The following is a 16,597-nucleotide window of genomic DNA, read 5'->3' on the forward strand; positions in this document are numbered from 1 at the left end:
GAATGTGAAAAGCATATTGTGTGACAATATTGGCCCTTCTCTAGTTCATACAGTATCTACACAGGTCCCTCATTAGCAAGACTTTCAGAGTTATGTATAGTAATGTTAGTTAGGTACTGAAACTCAGGATTATTATCTGACCAGGGAGACTGCGAGGTAGCTCCCCTCTATCACCCTGCCCCAGACCCACATGGATTGTACAAATAAAGACAGAGACCAGATCTGGAGGTATAAAAAGCTGCGGCTATTTATTTATAACAAATAACTAATGGAGTATATGCAACTCCCTGCCAGAGTGCTCCTTTGACAGGAGGGGGGGGGGGGTCAGTCGGTCCTTGAACCGCTGACCCCTTGACCCCTTAATGACCGGGCTCCTGTGACCCAGTCGTTGTTGCGAGCGGGCTCCCGGAAAGTCATGTCTAAATGACCCTGCCCACTCGCACTCCCACCAGGTTTAAACAGCCTACAGTAGCTCCCAGTCTGTCAAGAACAAGCACCTACAGTACCTCCCAAGAGCTGCAGCAAACAGGCCTTGCTCCCTGCCAGCTGGGCTTTAAGTAGCCCTTTTTGGTAGCTCCTCCCCTGGCTAGGGAAGAAAGGTGAAGGGGCGGGTCTGAGAGGTGGAGACTAGCACCCTGGTCAGGAATCTCCCCTGCTGATGGCTAGGGGGCCACTTGACAATACTTAATATTGACTCAAGTACAGGTATAATAAACCTGCAAACCTCATAACTGTGGACCTGCTGTTTTATTGTCTATCATCTTTACTAAGGCCTGAAAATAATTGCACTGTCCCTTGTAGATTTATTTTCTGTAAATTAGCATTGCTTAGCCAGTTTTCTACACCTATGAACTCATCATGATTTGTAAAGCAATTTTTTCAGTAATACTGATGTTTATTGTAACACTGAAGGTGTCATTCAAATGATCTGTCTTGCAGAAATGTGCTTCATGTTTTGGTCTTTGAAGCAATTATTATAATTGGTGATACAATGTCACATGCCAGAATTGACCTTCAAACCGCTGTTATGCAAACATGTTTTGTACAATTATTAAAAATTGATGCTTGTAAACAATCTATGTAGTTCAAAGTTCTAGTATCTACATTAGTCCAGCTTGTGATACCTTGTAGGATCCAATATGAGAGTTCTTCAAACGTAAAATAATAGTCATACCAACCTATTCTTCCTATTTATTTGAGAATGTTCGGTATCATTTTTCTGCTGTTTTATGAAATTAATTCCATCATCCCAATGCAAGTCAATAGAATTTGTATAGATCTGCATTGTCAGCTCACATCTCCCTGAAAGTAAACCCCAAAAAGGTATCACATTATAAATTTTATTTATTAAAATCTGTAACTTTGCAGAGTAACCAAAGGTGAAATACAAACTGGTGCAAAGTTATAATCTGACAAATGAATTTACTTGTAAATCTAGACAAGCTACAAAATAGACTTTCTGAGCACCACTTCTTTATGTAGTCCTTTAAGGTCTATATTCACCCAAAATTTTTAAATCAAGGATAATAACAGTACGTTATCTAAATTGGTATGTGCTTTGTTTATCCTGAGATGACTCCATACTGTATTTACTAAGTTAGTTGGCAAACAATTAGAATGTGGATTATGGAAGGAATTTCTACATGTTGCAAATAGATGTACTGTAGCAAGGGTAACTGTGTCTGGCACCAGGGCAGGCTACGGTCATACAATGCATTAATGTTGCGGGGGTCTGATGCGGAACATGGACATCCCACGGCGCCAGACACCAGAGAGTCTCCAGGGCTGGGGATTTTTGCTTTTTCAGTGGCAGCTCCGGAAGACAGGATGTCTTGCTACATCTGTATGTGTGCTAGTAAAAAGTAGCATTCGAACAGTCAAGTTTCAGAAAGTCCTAGAACTCATTGTTTTTACAGTAATATATAATTTATATATTTTTTTATTTTGAACACAGACAGGGTCTACAATTTTGAATTTGTGTTTTTTTTAATCTGTTTTTTTTTTAACTTACTTTACTGGACATTTCTTTTAAGTTCATACTTTTCTTGCAGTAGAGCTCTTTACTTCACAGAGATAACAGTGTGTACACAGCTTTTCACCCCGCACAGATCAATTCTTCATAAGTACACAGGCTGATAATAAGTCTTATGAAGAAATGGTCTGTGATATTTTCAAAACTATCCCTACATATACCACTCTGACATCTATTGTATTAAACTCTGTCTTGTTGATCCTTTAAAGGTTACAACAAATGTAAATTACTCCATAACCAACACATCTATGAGAATTGGGCACTGTATAGTATTCCCAAAGCAAATTTGAATGTGATTAAGGCCCAACTTAGCCAATATGCATCTTTTTTGGACATAATTTACTTGAGGAAACATTGATTTATGCTCTGTTATTTGCTTTGATGAACACCACATTAAAGTGTACACATTATTATGTGTTAATGTTACATTCTAAATGTTAACACTACTTTGTGAATCTGGGCTGTAGAAGAAGAGTAAAGACGCTGTGATAGGTGTAATAGGAATAAGTTGGCCTTTGATACCTTTAAAAAATAAAAGGGAAAATATAAATATGTTTTAATGATTTTTGAGAGTCTGGATATTTTCATTTCAAATGAAAACTGTGAACAGGGGTGGAGGGGCCGTCAAAAGTGTTGATTCCATTACATTTATGCATTAATGCCTTATTCATGTAGTAGGTCAATAATAGGTCAGTAGGGGGCAATAATAAAGTAGAGATGAGGAAAATATAAGGACAAAAGAAGCCTACCCTAAACTGTAGCATTAAATTGTTTTCTAACATCAGGATGAACTTTCACATTTTGTATTTTTCAAGGCATCGTTCATCTAGTTGGTGGGTAACCTGGCACCAGCCAATCAGTAAAGAAAATATTGAGCCTCATGTGATGTTCACATTATTGATTTGTTTTCAAGCAATAATGTTGCCGAGAGCCATATAGTCCTCCCAGGTTAATGGAAGCAAATACTAGTGGAAACGTGTGGTTTCTCCGGCTGATAATGCCGTGGTCCAACCTGTTTCAAAATATTTAGAAACATAATAATCAAAATTTCTGCTTTCAGCTATACACATTTTCCCCTCTAGACTGGCATGTTAACAGTAGATTCCAACTTAGTTTCTAGATCATAATCAATATAGATAAAGCTTAGAAATGCATTTAGTGTAAATGGTAAACATCCTGACGGACTTGGAACAAAACAGTCCTCGGGCAGAGGGAGAGAAGAAAAGGGGGAAAGAAATAAACGGAAAAATTGTGTGAAATTGCAATAATTTAAAAGTATTATATAATGAGAACGGTGAGAAATGTATTCACATTTGTTTCTCTTTTTATTTGCTTTATATATGGTCTTTCAATATCTTTTGTGGCCTTTCCTTGTTTTTTTTAGGTCCTTCCATGTGCTGATCTGTAATCCTTCCCTGCAGATATCAGCCCTCGCCACATAGAAGATAAATGGACCAACATAGGGGCCTATGCAGAGAGCAGCGAATTTTTAAATTGGCGAATTTATTAAAAAGTAGCTTTTTTGGAGAGTTTTATTCTCCATATGCAGAAAAGTGCGAATTCTGCTATGTTTAACATGGATGCGTGTGGCGAGTTTAAATTGGCTAGATGCGCGCTTCAGAAACGTGTAAAAACAAATTCGCGCCTTTTTTTTCCCTTTGCAATGGCCGCGAGCGGCAGCTTCTTGCCAGTTTTTTTTGGCGAGGCAAAAAGGAGACAATCGCGCCATTTTATTGGCGCGAACAGCCGCTAGATGCCGTTCGCGCCTCTCTGCATACGGATATTTTTAAAACTGGCGAGATTGAGGTTCTCGCCAGCCGCGAGGCGAGTTTTACAAATAGAAAAGAAAAATTGCCGCGTTTTTCGGAACTCGCCATTTTCTGCTGCTTTCTGCGCGATTTTCTCCAAAAAATGGCGAATTTCGAAATAGCGCTGCTCTCTGCATAGGCCCCATAGTATTTTTAAAACAATAAAAATTGTTAAATTATTAACAATTGTTAATTGTTAAATTGCACTCACAAATGTGTGTCTTGTGTTTTGTGCCTGCAAAACTCCTTCAGGGGCGTCAGTGTTGTCTCTACAGCAGAGGAGGAATGCCTCGGCATCTTGCATGTCCCAGAATTTCCACTTTGACTTAACTCTTGTGTTGATGCAGAGCTATGGAAGCTCCATTGGATTAAAAACCCTACCCGTTTCTCTATGATGCTTCCTCAGGTATCAATAGAAGCGTGACGTCACAAGGAAATTCGTAGATGTGTAGGACACAGAGGCATCCCTCCGCTGTAAAGACTATACAATGTCACTGCAGAAGATGACGGATGCACCTGAAGGAGTTATACTGTACTGGCACAAAACACAAGATTCACATTTGTGATTGCAATTTTAATGTTTTCTATTTAAAAATAAATCTGTACTTCATTATTTTGGTCTGTTTCTGTCCTATGTGGTGGGGCTGATTTTTGTAGGGCAGGATATGGACCAGCATTTAGAAGGACCCAAAAAGACAAAGAAAGACCACATACAAGCAAATAGCAAGAGAAACAAACATGTCACCGCTCACTTTATATAATATTTTTACATCAGTGCAATATCACACTATTTTTCCTTTTTCTCTCTCCCCCTCCCCCCAAATTCTTTTCTATGTGGACTGTTTTTTTCTATTGCATTTAGAGGCTTGGGAAAGCATTTTGTTTGGCTTGGGCTGCGGGACTGAGGCATTCTTGCTTTATATGGAATTGTTTTTATATTGATGTTGTACTTTTTATTGTAAAAACACACAATTGTGTATTTATTAGTGCCATTCAAAATATTTACATCACTTCATATAACTGTTTCTTTCCTTTGAAGGTGATCTCCTGGGAAGTCATCATCTTTCTTCCCTATCCTTCTCCTCTTTCCCTCCCCCCGCTCCCTTGGAGAAGTGTTCCTTTAGAAGATCCCCTTTGGGAAATTTCTAATTATTTGGTGTAATTATTTGTGGTTACATAACCACTTCTAGTAACATGCCATTGGTCCTAAATTAGATCAAGTATATTCACTTTCACTAATAGGTATATTCAGTGTTCGACAAACCTATACATTTGCTCGCCCCGGGCGAGTGGATTTAACCCCCGGGCAAGTAAATATTGGCCCAAGCAGCACACGTTTGGTACTAGGTGGCGAGTAGATTTTTTTGTGATTTATCAACCACTGGGTATATTAATAGGTATATTGTATATATATACATTTTTTTTATATCCCAATTTTTATTAATATTTATGTTTTGTTAGCGCCATCTCTTTTATCCTTTAGCAATCATAACAAACTTGTTCAATTTGTGAAGACCGCTTTCCCATGCAGGACAAGATTTAAGTCTCATTGACTTGAATGAAGCTGAACTCTTTTCTACCACAGGGAATCATCTTTACAGCATATTGGCTAGAGGCCATAAAAATGACAAATAAGTGGATATGTTTTTGTTTGGTACAGTACAAACTTAATATAGGATGAGGACATGCATAGAAAAAACCCATAATATAAAAGGCCAGCACATCTGGACAATAATATGTATTCAATTTAAATTTCTCTTTAACTAATAGTAAGTATATAGTAAGCATGAAGCAAGATCAGCACTGGCACTAACCTATAGGTATCATCATCATCTTGTGTTTGTTGAGAGCAAAGGATATAAAATAAATAACCATTCATATAATATGGTGCAGATTCTGTACTGTATGTGCCTAAGTGGCCTATTGGATGAAATTCCCCACTGAATTCAGTGAGGAATTTTGTCTGACAATACATCTTGATTGTCTGGTTCAGAATATACAATATGGAATCAGCCCCTAAGGCTGGTGCAGAATGACCAGGTGGCTCTGCCTCTCAATCTACTAGTTCCTCCATGTTCAATTCTATTGGGGGAGTGTCCTCTGGCAAAACCTTTTAAAGCTGCAGTCCAAGCAATATCCTACATGTATGTTTTTTTTTAATCGGTGCTGTACTATGAGAAAATACTGGGGCATTAAAAAAAAAACTCTGAATGACATTTTATGTATAATAATGTAACAAGCATTTTTTGTTTCTATAACAACCTTTTACAAAGTCACATCCCCTTCCTCTTCTGAAACAGGCCCTGACACACCCCTTTTTGAGCCCTGTCCTCTCTCTAGCAGTGCACCAATTTTATCTAGTGACTGCCTGGGCACATGATCTTCCCCACAGAACTTTGCATCTTTGGTCCTCTTCTGCTGAACTGACAGCCATTTAGTGAACCCCATAGCTGAATTTTTCCTGATTGATCACAGGTGAACAGATCGATATTCAACTAAGCTAATTACTTATCAATGTGTGGATTTTATTGATGCACATGTTAAAGGGAAAAATAAAATAAAAATAAAGAAACGGCAGCTTGTACTGCTGCTTTGAAGAGGTGGTAACATGGGGAATGCCACACAGATTATTCTCTTCAGGTGAAGCAGTCCATCACTTTTTTTGTTGTCCGTTGTTACTTTGTATGAATATAAAAAATCTGAATAAGAAAAAGGGGAATTATACAGTAAGTAGAGGAATAATTTGCATAATTTTGCTGAAGTGTCACAACTTGGTGGAGTTGGCTTTTCAGACTGAGGCCCAATTATTTGGTATGTTGAATTATAATAATTGCTGCACTGTGGGTTACGCCCCATAAGGGCTAATCAGTTTGGGGAGTATTCCCCATTATCAGTAATTCATCTGCTGGTCTGGAGTTCTGGTGGCAGCGAGTGGGCTCAGAATCTACTGGGATTACGAGTTGCGGCAGCGCCGTGGGCTCAGAATCACTGACAGGCAAGCTGGGAAGGTTATCTGGTTGTTTAATAAATACATGTGTGGCCTTGTTTCCCCAAAGAAGTCTCCTGTGTTTATTACATTCAAAGGGAGGGGAGAGGGCTCTTGGGCTTGCATAGGTCATGGCTTGTTGGTGACTCTCTGACACTAAAACAGCAGCATCAGATTAAGAGGCTAAAGGAATTCTGTATTTCCAATCAATGGTCTTAACCTTTCAGGCTCTTAAATGTTAGTGTCAAGCATAGGTGTGTGTTTTTAAATCAGCTTTGTGTTTGGAGATTTAGCTGACTTTTCTATTTTCTCTGTGAACATCACATATATTAATCATAATAAAACCAACACTTTTTGAAAGTGTGGAGAAACAATTTGTTTTTATGACAACGTAGACTTACCAAACTCTGTCCCAATTACCGTACTTCCTACTTAGAAAATATTCTTCTAGTTAATTAGCGGAATACTGTTGAATCCTTTAATACAAAACAGCAGCAGTGAAAATAATCTTGACAAACAAATGGGGAGGGAAAATAGTTCCATTTTTAAATAACATATTTTTCATGCTTTATACTGACGACATTTTTGCTGTAAAGACATTTTTGTAAGATTGTTAAGAAACAGCAAGGGATACATATATTACGTACCTGACTGAATAGAAAAAATAGAACATTGCATTAAAAAAACAACCCAAAGTTAACTTTCATGAATTAGAATTTTCAAGCACAGATGATAATTGATTGGATCTGTATTCCAAACTGTTTGATCAAATGGTTAGAATGAGCGAAGATAAGGTGCTGAATATAACAAAAACTTTGCATTTTCACTGCGAATTATCATAAATCAACTCAGTAAGTATGACAAAAAATTATTCTTTAAAAACATGTTATATAGAGACAATTCAAAGATAACATGGAAGGTACATTAATAAAGATAATCAATTTAGCCATCTTCAGCAATTTATGAGGAGAAAAAAAACATTATTTGATTTATTTAAATGTTAATGATATCACTTTCATGAAATAGATTATTTTTTGATCGCCTGTGATTGTACTTTCTTGTAATGATGAGAAATTATACAGTATTTCATATTAAAAGAACAAAAAGTACTTTTAAGTTCTCATTTCCCGCAGTTTAATAACTCCATAATGAAATAGTCAATAAAGTGTTTTCTTCTTCTCATTAAATATTGAAATTAAATATCCTATTCTTTTTATTTCAAAACAAGCAATTATTCTATGTGGACATTCAGTCTTAATGGTTGAATATTTTAGTACCTGACAGAAGTTTCAATAGGGATATTTAAAATAATAATACCTGTGTATGATTAAACAATACACAAAAGCTTCATAAACAAAATAACAATCACAAATGCAGATATCTTTCATGTATTGAAATTGTGGTAAGACTTTGTAGAAATTCTGTTGATCTTATTTTACATAAATGTTATACAGTTATTTGTAAGTACGATTTTCTTACATGTAAATTGAATTCAGATGTTAAAAGATTGAGTGCAAGGCACCTTGTTAAAATAGGAGAGACTGAACTTTATCCCACTACTTTCTTATCCTTTACAATTAAACTAATGTAAATGTTAAGAAAGTATTGGGATAACCTTCAAATGAGCTTTTACACTATAGGCCAGCTGACTGAAATATACAATTGAATGCAGAGCTACAAAACTATCTATATTCAAGTCATTTTAATGATTCTTTTTACATAGCATTGCCAATGTTTTATATTCTGTGCATACTGTAGCATAACACAATTACTTTTAGCTCCTGAAGTATGGCTACAGAAGCTTGTACACAATCACAAATAGATGTCCCTTGTTTTGATCTACAATATGTGATCTGCCATATAATCTTGCTTTAATCAAAGGTTGTCACAAACACTGTTCTTTCAGCAGATCTTTTAGTTAATGGATATTTAGTCACACACTAAATTACAGAGCAATTAGTAAGAATTATTTAAAACATGATCTGCTTTTAAATGTACAGTCCATTAACATGTACACAGGTTTACAATATTATGGCATTACCCATTTATTGCCAAAGTCATAACTGAAGATTTACAAGCAAGATCATGTGGATATGAAGATATACGCGTCATTTGTTATATTCAATATTCAATATTCAATATTTATTCAATTTATTCTATGTGGTGGTGTTTTCTTAATTAGAGAAAATAAACTTGAAATTAATAATCTGTGTAAATTTCGTGTATAGTTATATGGATCACAAGACGTAAACCACGTGGATTTTAAATATAGAGCTTCACCAAAACCTTAGCTATACATTTTGTCCATTAAAAATATAATACAGTAGCAAGTCTCTGGCGCCTATATAAAAAGGTAAAAGAGGAGCATGTATCTTTTGAAATTAATATAACAAGGTATTTTGAACCTACATTGATCAACCTCTAACCTCACCTGTGGAATATTAACTCTTTATTCCCCCCCTCATTCTTGTTCCTCTCTAAAGCAAAAATATAATTATCATTGCACATTTATACTGTTGCGGTCTAAAACTATGTAACTATTATAGCATCCAAAATAGGCAATCCTATTTTAAGAAAACAATCATTTGTGTTCATGGTCCGAGGCAATGTGACAGAATTTTTCCTGAAAGCTGTGAGGGGCAAGTTACAGGTCACTCTTATAATGGGATCTGTCAACATATTGGGCCACATTTATTCAAAGATACAAACTTTTATAACATACATACTGTAATTAGTCATTAAAATGTAGAAACATCTTACAGTTTTTTTTGCACTGTTGCTCAGCAGTTAGGATATTACTGTATAATGTACTTTAAAATATGCCAATAGATTTCAAATATAATCCAACATGAAAATTCAGTTCACCGCTCCGTTTTTAATAACATTACTTTTCCCACAATTTTCATAGCTAAATTAAAAGGACAGTATTTAGAGAACTATCCACATACAGATCATACTGTACTTACAGTAAGGTACAGATGTAGCAAACTGTACTGTTTTATGATACAAAAGAATTATCATTGCGAGGGATCCAATCCAGAAGCATGGATCCCCCTGCAGCACAACCACAGAAGCGTTATCTGCGGAGAGGCGGCTTTAAGCTTTTACAGCCACAGCTCTGGAGACTGCTACATCTGTATGTGAACATGAGAGTAGCTTTTAATATTAACCCAGCTACACTTATAGTAAAAACATAATAATATACATGTACTTTGGCCTTTACTATATATAAATATATGGCTGCAAAACTGTACCACAATATACAAAGAAGCCCCAATGCACATCCAATAAGACAGACTATTCATTTAATTACTATGTTTTTATAATGTTTTATTTTATTATAAGTATGTGTCATTTAGTTCAATCCTTTGGCCAAAATATTCCAAGTCTGCAACCATGTCAAGGCGTAACCCTATCAACAACCAACAGTTTTCTTTGATAAATCTGTTATTTTTGCATACATTTTTTTATCACTTTTAGGTTCTAAACATGCTTAATACTGATAGAATAGTACAAAACATATTATTTCTATTTAGCATTTACAGAGACTAAGGGGCCTATGCACTAAGCGTTCATAAGCTACTTTGAGCATTTATCGCCCAAAAGGCCTACAACGATTCTGTAAGCGTCAATAAGTGGGTGATAAAAGACTAAATCACCAACATTTTTATCCTTCAAAAAAAATCGCTGAGTTAGCGGCGATAAGCCACTTATCGGCAGTAGCCTCGATTTAGGGTGTCGAGGCCTATCATGGCTCTAGAATGGCGAGTTTCTCACAAAATCCTCACGCCTCACACTCTTCCTGGCGTGAAAGTGGTGAGAACCTGCTGAGAAGCAACGAGAAAGGACTAAAAAAAAAATTGCTTTTTTTCTGCATCGGATTGATGCCGGGGGTATCCGGAGCTGATACCAATTAATGTCAGCACCGGAGACCCCCGGCATGAATCCCATGCAATAAAAATGCATTTACAGTCAACTTCGTTACCTTAGCGGCTAACCGCTAAGCAATGAAGGGGTTAACCCGTACAGCTACCCACCAAGGGGCAAATACCCCCTTCACCAACCCCCGCAACCCACAATAAACACTAATACCTACCACCTCTACGCTCACATGATTGATACAAGATTCCGCGAGTGTCCGGGGGCCCTCGGGTGATCCCCACGGGTGTCCGTGGTCCTCGGGTGGTCCCCGTCAGTGTCTATGGGCCCTCAGATGGTCCCCTTGGGTGTCTGGGGGCCCTCGGCTGGTACCCATGGAAGTCTGGGGGCCCTCGGGTTGTACCCACGGGTGTCTCGGCATCCTCAGGTGGTCCCCGCATGTGTCTGCGAGCCCTCAGGTGGTCCCCATGGATTGTCCACATGCATGTCTGGGGGCCTTCGGGTGGTCTGGCCTGCGGTATGAATCCTGTGTCCCAATTTTTTTTACCAATACATTTAAATAAATACACCCCCCATACAAATACAGTACTGTATGGGTAAATAACTATTATCTACATATGAATAATAGCTAATTTGCTATGAAACATTAGCCAGCCAGCATAAATAAAGTAAATAAAAATTTCTACTTACCCCTGCCTTTATGAATTGCGTCCTCATCAGCATACTGCAGGGCTGTGTCCTCTGTTGCCAGAAAGAATACAATAAATAATCTAATTTATGGCTCTAACCCCTTAATCACCATTGTGGTGATAGCAACGCTCACGAAAATCGTAATTTAAATGGCCTGGCGATTTTTTTTATGAACGCTTAATGCGTAGGCCCCTTAATATCGATAGTGATAGTAATTTACACACTATTTCTATAATACTATACTTCTTTACAGCCTGTAATGTTCATGCACACCACAAACCAGGACCAGACCGCGGGGCTGAGGTTAGGATAGTGAAACACCGACCTTAAACGCTGAAGCCAGGTCCGGATTGCATAGTCCGTAGTTGTGCGTAGCCGGGTCAGGGTTGGAGAAGGCAGAGTAAATGTATTCCATGCTGGGGTCAGGGCAGGTGGCACAGGAGCGATGGTCGTGGCCACAAGCTGGGGTCGGCATTAGGAAACTTCAGCGAAGGTGCTTCAGCGTAGGCACTACAGTGCAATGAAGGCCTCTGGAAGGGGGACAGGAACAGGACGCAGAGAAGGCCACCGGGAACAGGGGATGCAGACAGGCCACAGAAACACAGAGGACTTCAATGTAGCCGCTTCAGCTGTGCTTCAGCGCAATGAAGGTGAAGTCTACCAGGGACAGAAAGCTTTAGCACAGGGGCTACAGCACAGGAACAGCCTTTGGATACAGGAAGTCCTTTACAGCCTAAGTAAAAATAAATCAAAAAGCAACTTGCTATTTGTATTGTTGAAGCAATATAGATCTAGTCTTTATCGGGTATATCATTGAAACCTGTAATTTGCTATCATTAAGCCTGCATACATGAAAGAAATATACACTGTAAACATCCTTGATTGTGTCAAAACTAACAACATTTGGCATGGGCTGTGAAACAGGTTCCCTATCCATAGTAACTGGTAAAAAGGAGACAGAAAGTAATTGGATCTTTCCTAAAATCAGTCTACTGACACATTTATCAACCCCTTATGCTGGATTACCTGTGGTACATCAGTTTACAGGAAGGTTATAATTACTTTCATCTTCACTTCATGACCATGGATTCCATCATAACCTTCCAAAGGCCTCAATCCGATACCAAAAATTACACTGACACCAATTTGTATATAAAATGTCTACAGCATTTATTAACATTTCCAATCTTTGCCAGAAATGTAACACATTAACATACAGTATAACAGTTTTAACATAACCATAAACGATGCCAGCCGCTGACATTACTGCCAAGTGGGCACGTCCCCCAAAATAAACCAAAGGTTAAAGTAACACACACCATAAGATAATGTGTTGCTATTCCCTTCCGAGACCCCACCTGGGCCAAACCACCAGTCTATTCCATAACATTTTGTTCCAGCTGGCATGGAATGAATCCCGCTGCTGTGACAAATCATCCATTATATAAAATACGTAATAGATTACATAATAAAAACGTACATTTATATATATATATATATATATATAAAATATATATAATATAAATATAAATATATATATATATATATATATATGTTTTTATTAAAAGAGCAGGGAAACCTGCAAAGGTTTGCACAAAATAGTTTCTTTGACAATCTCCTCACTAGCCTGTCATTTTTGCTCCGCCCCTTATTTTAATTTGTCCAATAGAATTCGTACTTGCACTCAATCACTATACTGTATCTCACCAATCATGGTAAGATTGGTGTCACCTCTGTCATGATACCCATTCCCAAGAGGTACATGGGAATCTTCTTTTCATGTATTGTCTTGAATGAAGTATTTAGAGATGAATGTCCCAAAAACTTAGACATCTGGTTTGTACACACTGTACTCAGAGAACAATTTTGTTCAGAATTTATGATTTGAAATGCTTGACTTGGTCTTTATTAACTTCTGTTTTTATTAATCTGCAGCTTTGCTTTGTTTTCAGTTACGGACGAGTTTATGCTGCCGACCCCTACCACCACGCACTTGCTCCAGCAGCCACCTACAGCGTTGGTGCCATGGTAAGTACTTTCAACACCTGTTTTCCATGTTCTGTTTGTTATACCACCACTGTACTCCTGCCAAAGCTACGCTGCATAAATTCATGCTGACCTTTTCCTTTTTATGTAATTGAATTTGTCTTTTGTGCTAATGGCAGCTAAAATAGCACATTCATTTTCACAGAAAACCTGATAAATGTCTTAATATCTTGGCAATGTAGATCATGTAACTCATTTTGTAAGTATTACCTACCTTAGCATTTACCGTAATTAAATAATTAGTAACTTGGATAATTACATCGAAAACTAACAATGCAATCCATTACTACATTTTGCATTTTCAGATAATACCATATTTTAATTATGAATTATAATAAAATTAAGTTTGCATGTCCCCACAGCCAATCATTGTAATAATAAAGAAAGAAAAAAATATATATATACTGTATATATATATATATATATATATATATATATATATATATATATATATATGTATATATATATTTATATATATACATATATATATATACAGTGGTGTGAAAAAGAAAGTACACCCCCTTTGAATTCTATGGTTTTACATATTAGGACATAATAACAATCATCTGTTCCTTAGCAGGTCTTAAAATTAGGTAGATACAACCTCAGATGAACAACAACACATGACATATTACACGTGTCATGATTTATTTAACAAAAATAATGCCAAAATGGAGAAGCCATGTGTGAAAAACTAAGTACACCCTTACTGCTTCCATAGGAATTAAGTTGCTAAGTAGCAGACAGGTGCTGCTAATCAAATGCCCTTTATTAATTGACCATCAGCAAGTGTGACCAACTCTATAAAAGCAGAAGTTTTAGCAGTTTGCTGATCTGGAGCATTCAGGTGTGTGTTAACACAATGCCAAGGAGGAAAGACATCAGCAATGATCTTAGAGAAGCAAGTGTTGCTGCCCATCAGTATGGGAAGGGTTATAAGGCCATTTTCAAACAATTTAAAGTCCATCATTCTATAGTGAGAAAGATTATTCAAAAGTGGAAAACATTCAAGACAATTGCCAATCTTCTCAGGAGTGGACGTCCCAGCAAATTCACCCCAAGGTCAGACCGTGCATTGCTCAGAGAAATTGCAAAAAATCCAATAGTTACATCTCAGACTCTACAGGCCTCAGTTAGCATGTTAAATGTTAAAGTTCATGTCAATACAATTACAAAAAGACTGAACAATTATGGTTTGTTTGGAAGGGTTGCCAGGAAAAAGCCTCTTCTCTCTAAAAAGAACATGACAGCACGGCTTAGGTTTGCAAAGTTGCATCTGAACAAACCACAAGACGTCTGGAACAATGTCCTTCGGACAGACTAGACAAAAGTGGAAGTGTTTGGCAATAATGCACAGCGCCACGTTTGGTGATAACCAAACACAGCATATCAACAAAAACACCTCATACCAACTGTCAAACAGGGTGGAGCAGGGGTGATCATTTGGGCTTGTTTTGCAGCCACAGGACCTGTGGACCTTGCAGTCATTGAGTGACCATGAACTTCTCTGTATAGCAAAGTATTCTAGAGTCAAATGTGAGGCCATCTGTCCTACAGATAAAGCTTGGCTGAAATTGGGTCATGCAACAGGACAATGATCCCAATCACACCAGCAAATCTACTACAGAATGGTTGAAAAAGAATAGAATCAAGGTGTTGCAATGGCCCAGTTAAAGTACAGACCTCAACCTGATTAAATGCTGTGGCTGGACCTTAAGAGAGCTGTGCATAAACAAATGCCCACAAACCTCAATGAACTGATGCAACGTTGTAAAGAAGAGTGTGCCAAAATTCCTCCACAACAATGTGAGAGACTGATAAAGTCATACAGAAAATGATTACTTCAAGTTATTGCTGCTAAAGGTGGTTCTACAGGCTATTGAATCATAAGGTATACTTAGTTTTTCACACATGGTTTCTCCATTTTTGCTGTATATATGTATATGGCTTTATTTTTGTTAAATAAATGATGACATGGTGTAATATGTCACGTGTCGTTGTTCATCTGAGGTTGTATTTACCTAATTGTAAGACCTGCTAGGGAACATATGATTGTTATTATGTCCTAATATGTAAAACCATAAAATTCAATGAGAGTGTACTTTCTTTTTCACACCACTGTGTGCGTGTGTATATATATATATATATATATATATATATATATATATATATATATATATATATATATACTGTACACACACACACAAGTTGGATCATTTAATTTTCATCACTGAATATTTTTATCATGCATGTCCATTGATAGGAAAGCGTGACAGTTATTGACCATGAACAGTCGAGACCAAGAAATTCAAAATCAGTTACAGTAACTTATGCAGTAATTTACTGTAACATTAGACCATAGAAGAGCACACAAAACTACCTCTCATCAGCCAAGATACACTAAGATCTGCTATGCTATTTAACGTGATAAGAAATTAACATCATGTTAATAGTAATGTATATCCACTAAAGAGAATAATGTAACATTAACACAGTTTTATGCATTTAAATAGCATGGCGTTAATTTTTACGGCCGTTAGTGATAATGAGATGCAAAAGCGTCATTCCCACAAATAATTGCACATGCACTAAGGTCCATTAATAATAATAATAATAATAATAGTACTAATAATAATTCTCCCCCTCCGTATAGCACTGACAGTACAAAAGCGCTCAACATATAATTTTGCAGGCATGACATTCCCAAGGTCACCAGGTGCTGAGACAAGGATCCCCTGCTTCTTTCAAACTCAGTGTCATAGTTATCAGTGTCAGTGCCTTTACTCACCGAGCCACGGCCACTAATGCAAGGAGATAGTGTTGTGTTAGTTACAATGGGTCATACTGTACCTAAATATGCCATTACTCACATCCAGTCCAAGAAATAAGGCTTTTAAAGTGTCTGGTACAAGTACAGTATGATTTTACTAACATTTTCCCTCTACTGCACCCTTATTTGACCCTTATGCGCCTATTTCAGGGTCTGGATGGGAATAATGCGATGGCATACTGTACTTGATGTTAGAGAGAGTCAAATTTGGAGGGATTTTTTTTTTACATTTCGCCTACTAGTGAATGTTCTTTTTGCACATTTGCAAACGTTGACAAATTATCATATTTGAGTATACAATTTAAAAAAAAAAAAAAAAACCTAGT

At 37.1% G+C, this 16,597-nt stretch overlaps 1 protein-coding gene across 9 annotated transcripts in view; it reads left to right on the top strand.

The window, feature by feature from the left end:
- The window catches only part of RBFOX1 (RNA binding fox-1 homolog 1), a 658,912-nt gene that overhangs the window by 638,108 nt on the left and 4,207 nt on the right, over nucleotides 1–16,597 (top strand). For all 9 annotated transcript variants that reach the window (XM_075565294.1, XM_075565297.1, XM_075565302.1 and 6 more), the window contains one exon: nucleotides 13,348–13,423. In XM_075565294.1, the coding sequence (XP_075421409.1) occupies nucleotides 13,348–13,423 (76 nt within the window). The remainder of the gene's footprint in view (nucleotides 1–13,347; nucleotides 13,424–16,597) is intronic.

The sequence above is a fragment of the Ascaphus truei genome, chromosome 11 (genome assembly GCF_040206685.1).
Source record: "Ascaphus truei isolate aAscTru1 chromosome 11, aAscTru1.hap1, whole genome shotgun sequence".
Lineage (NCBI taxonomy): Eukaryota > Metazoa > Chordata > Amphibia > Anura > Ascaphidae > Ascaphus > Ascaphus truei.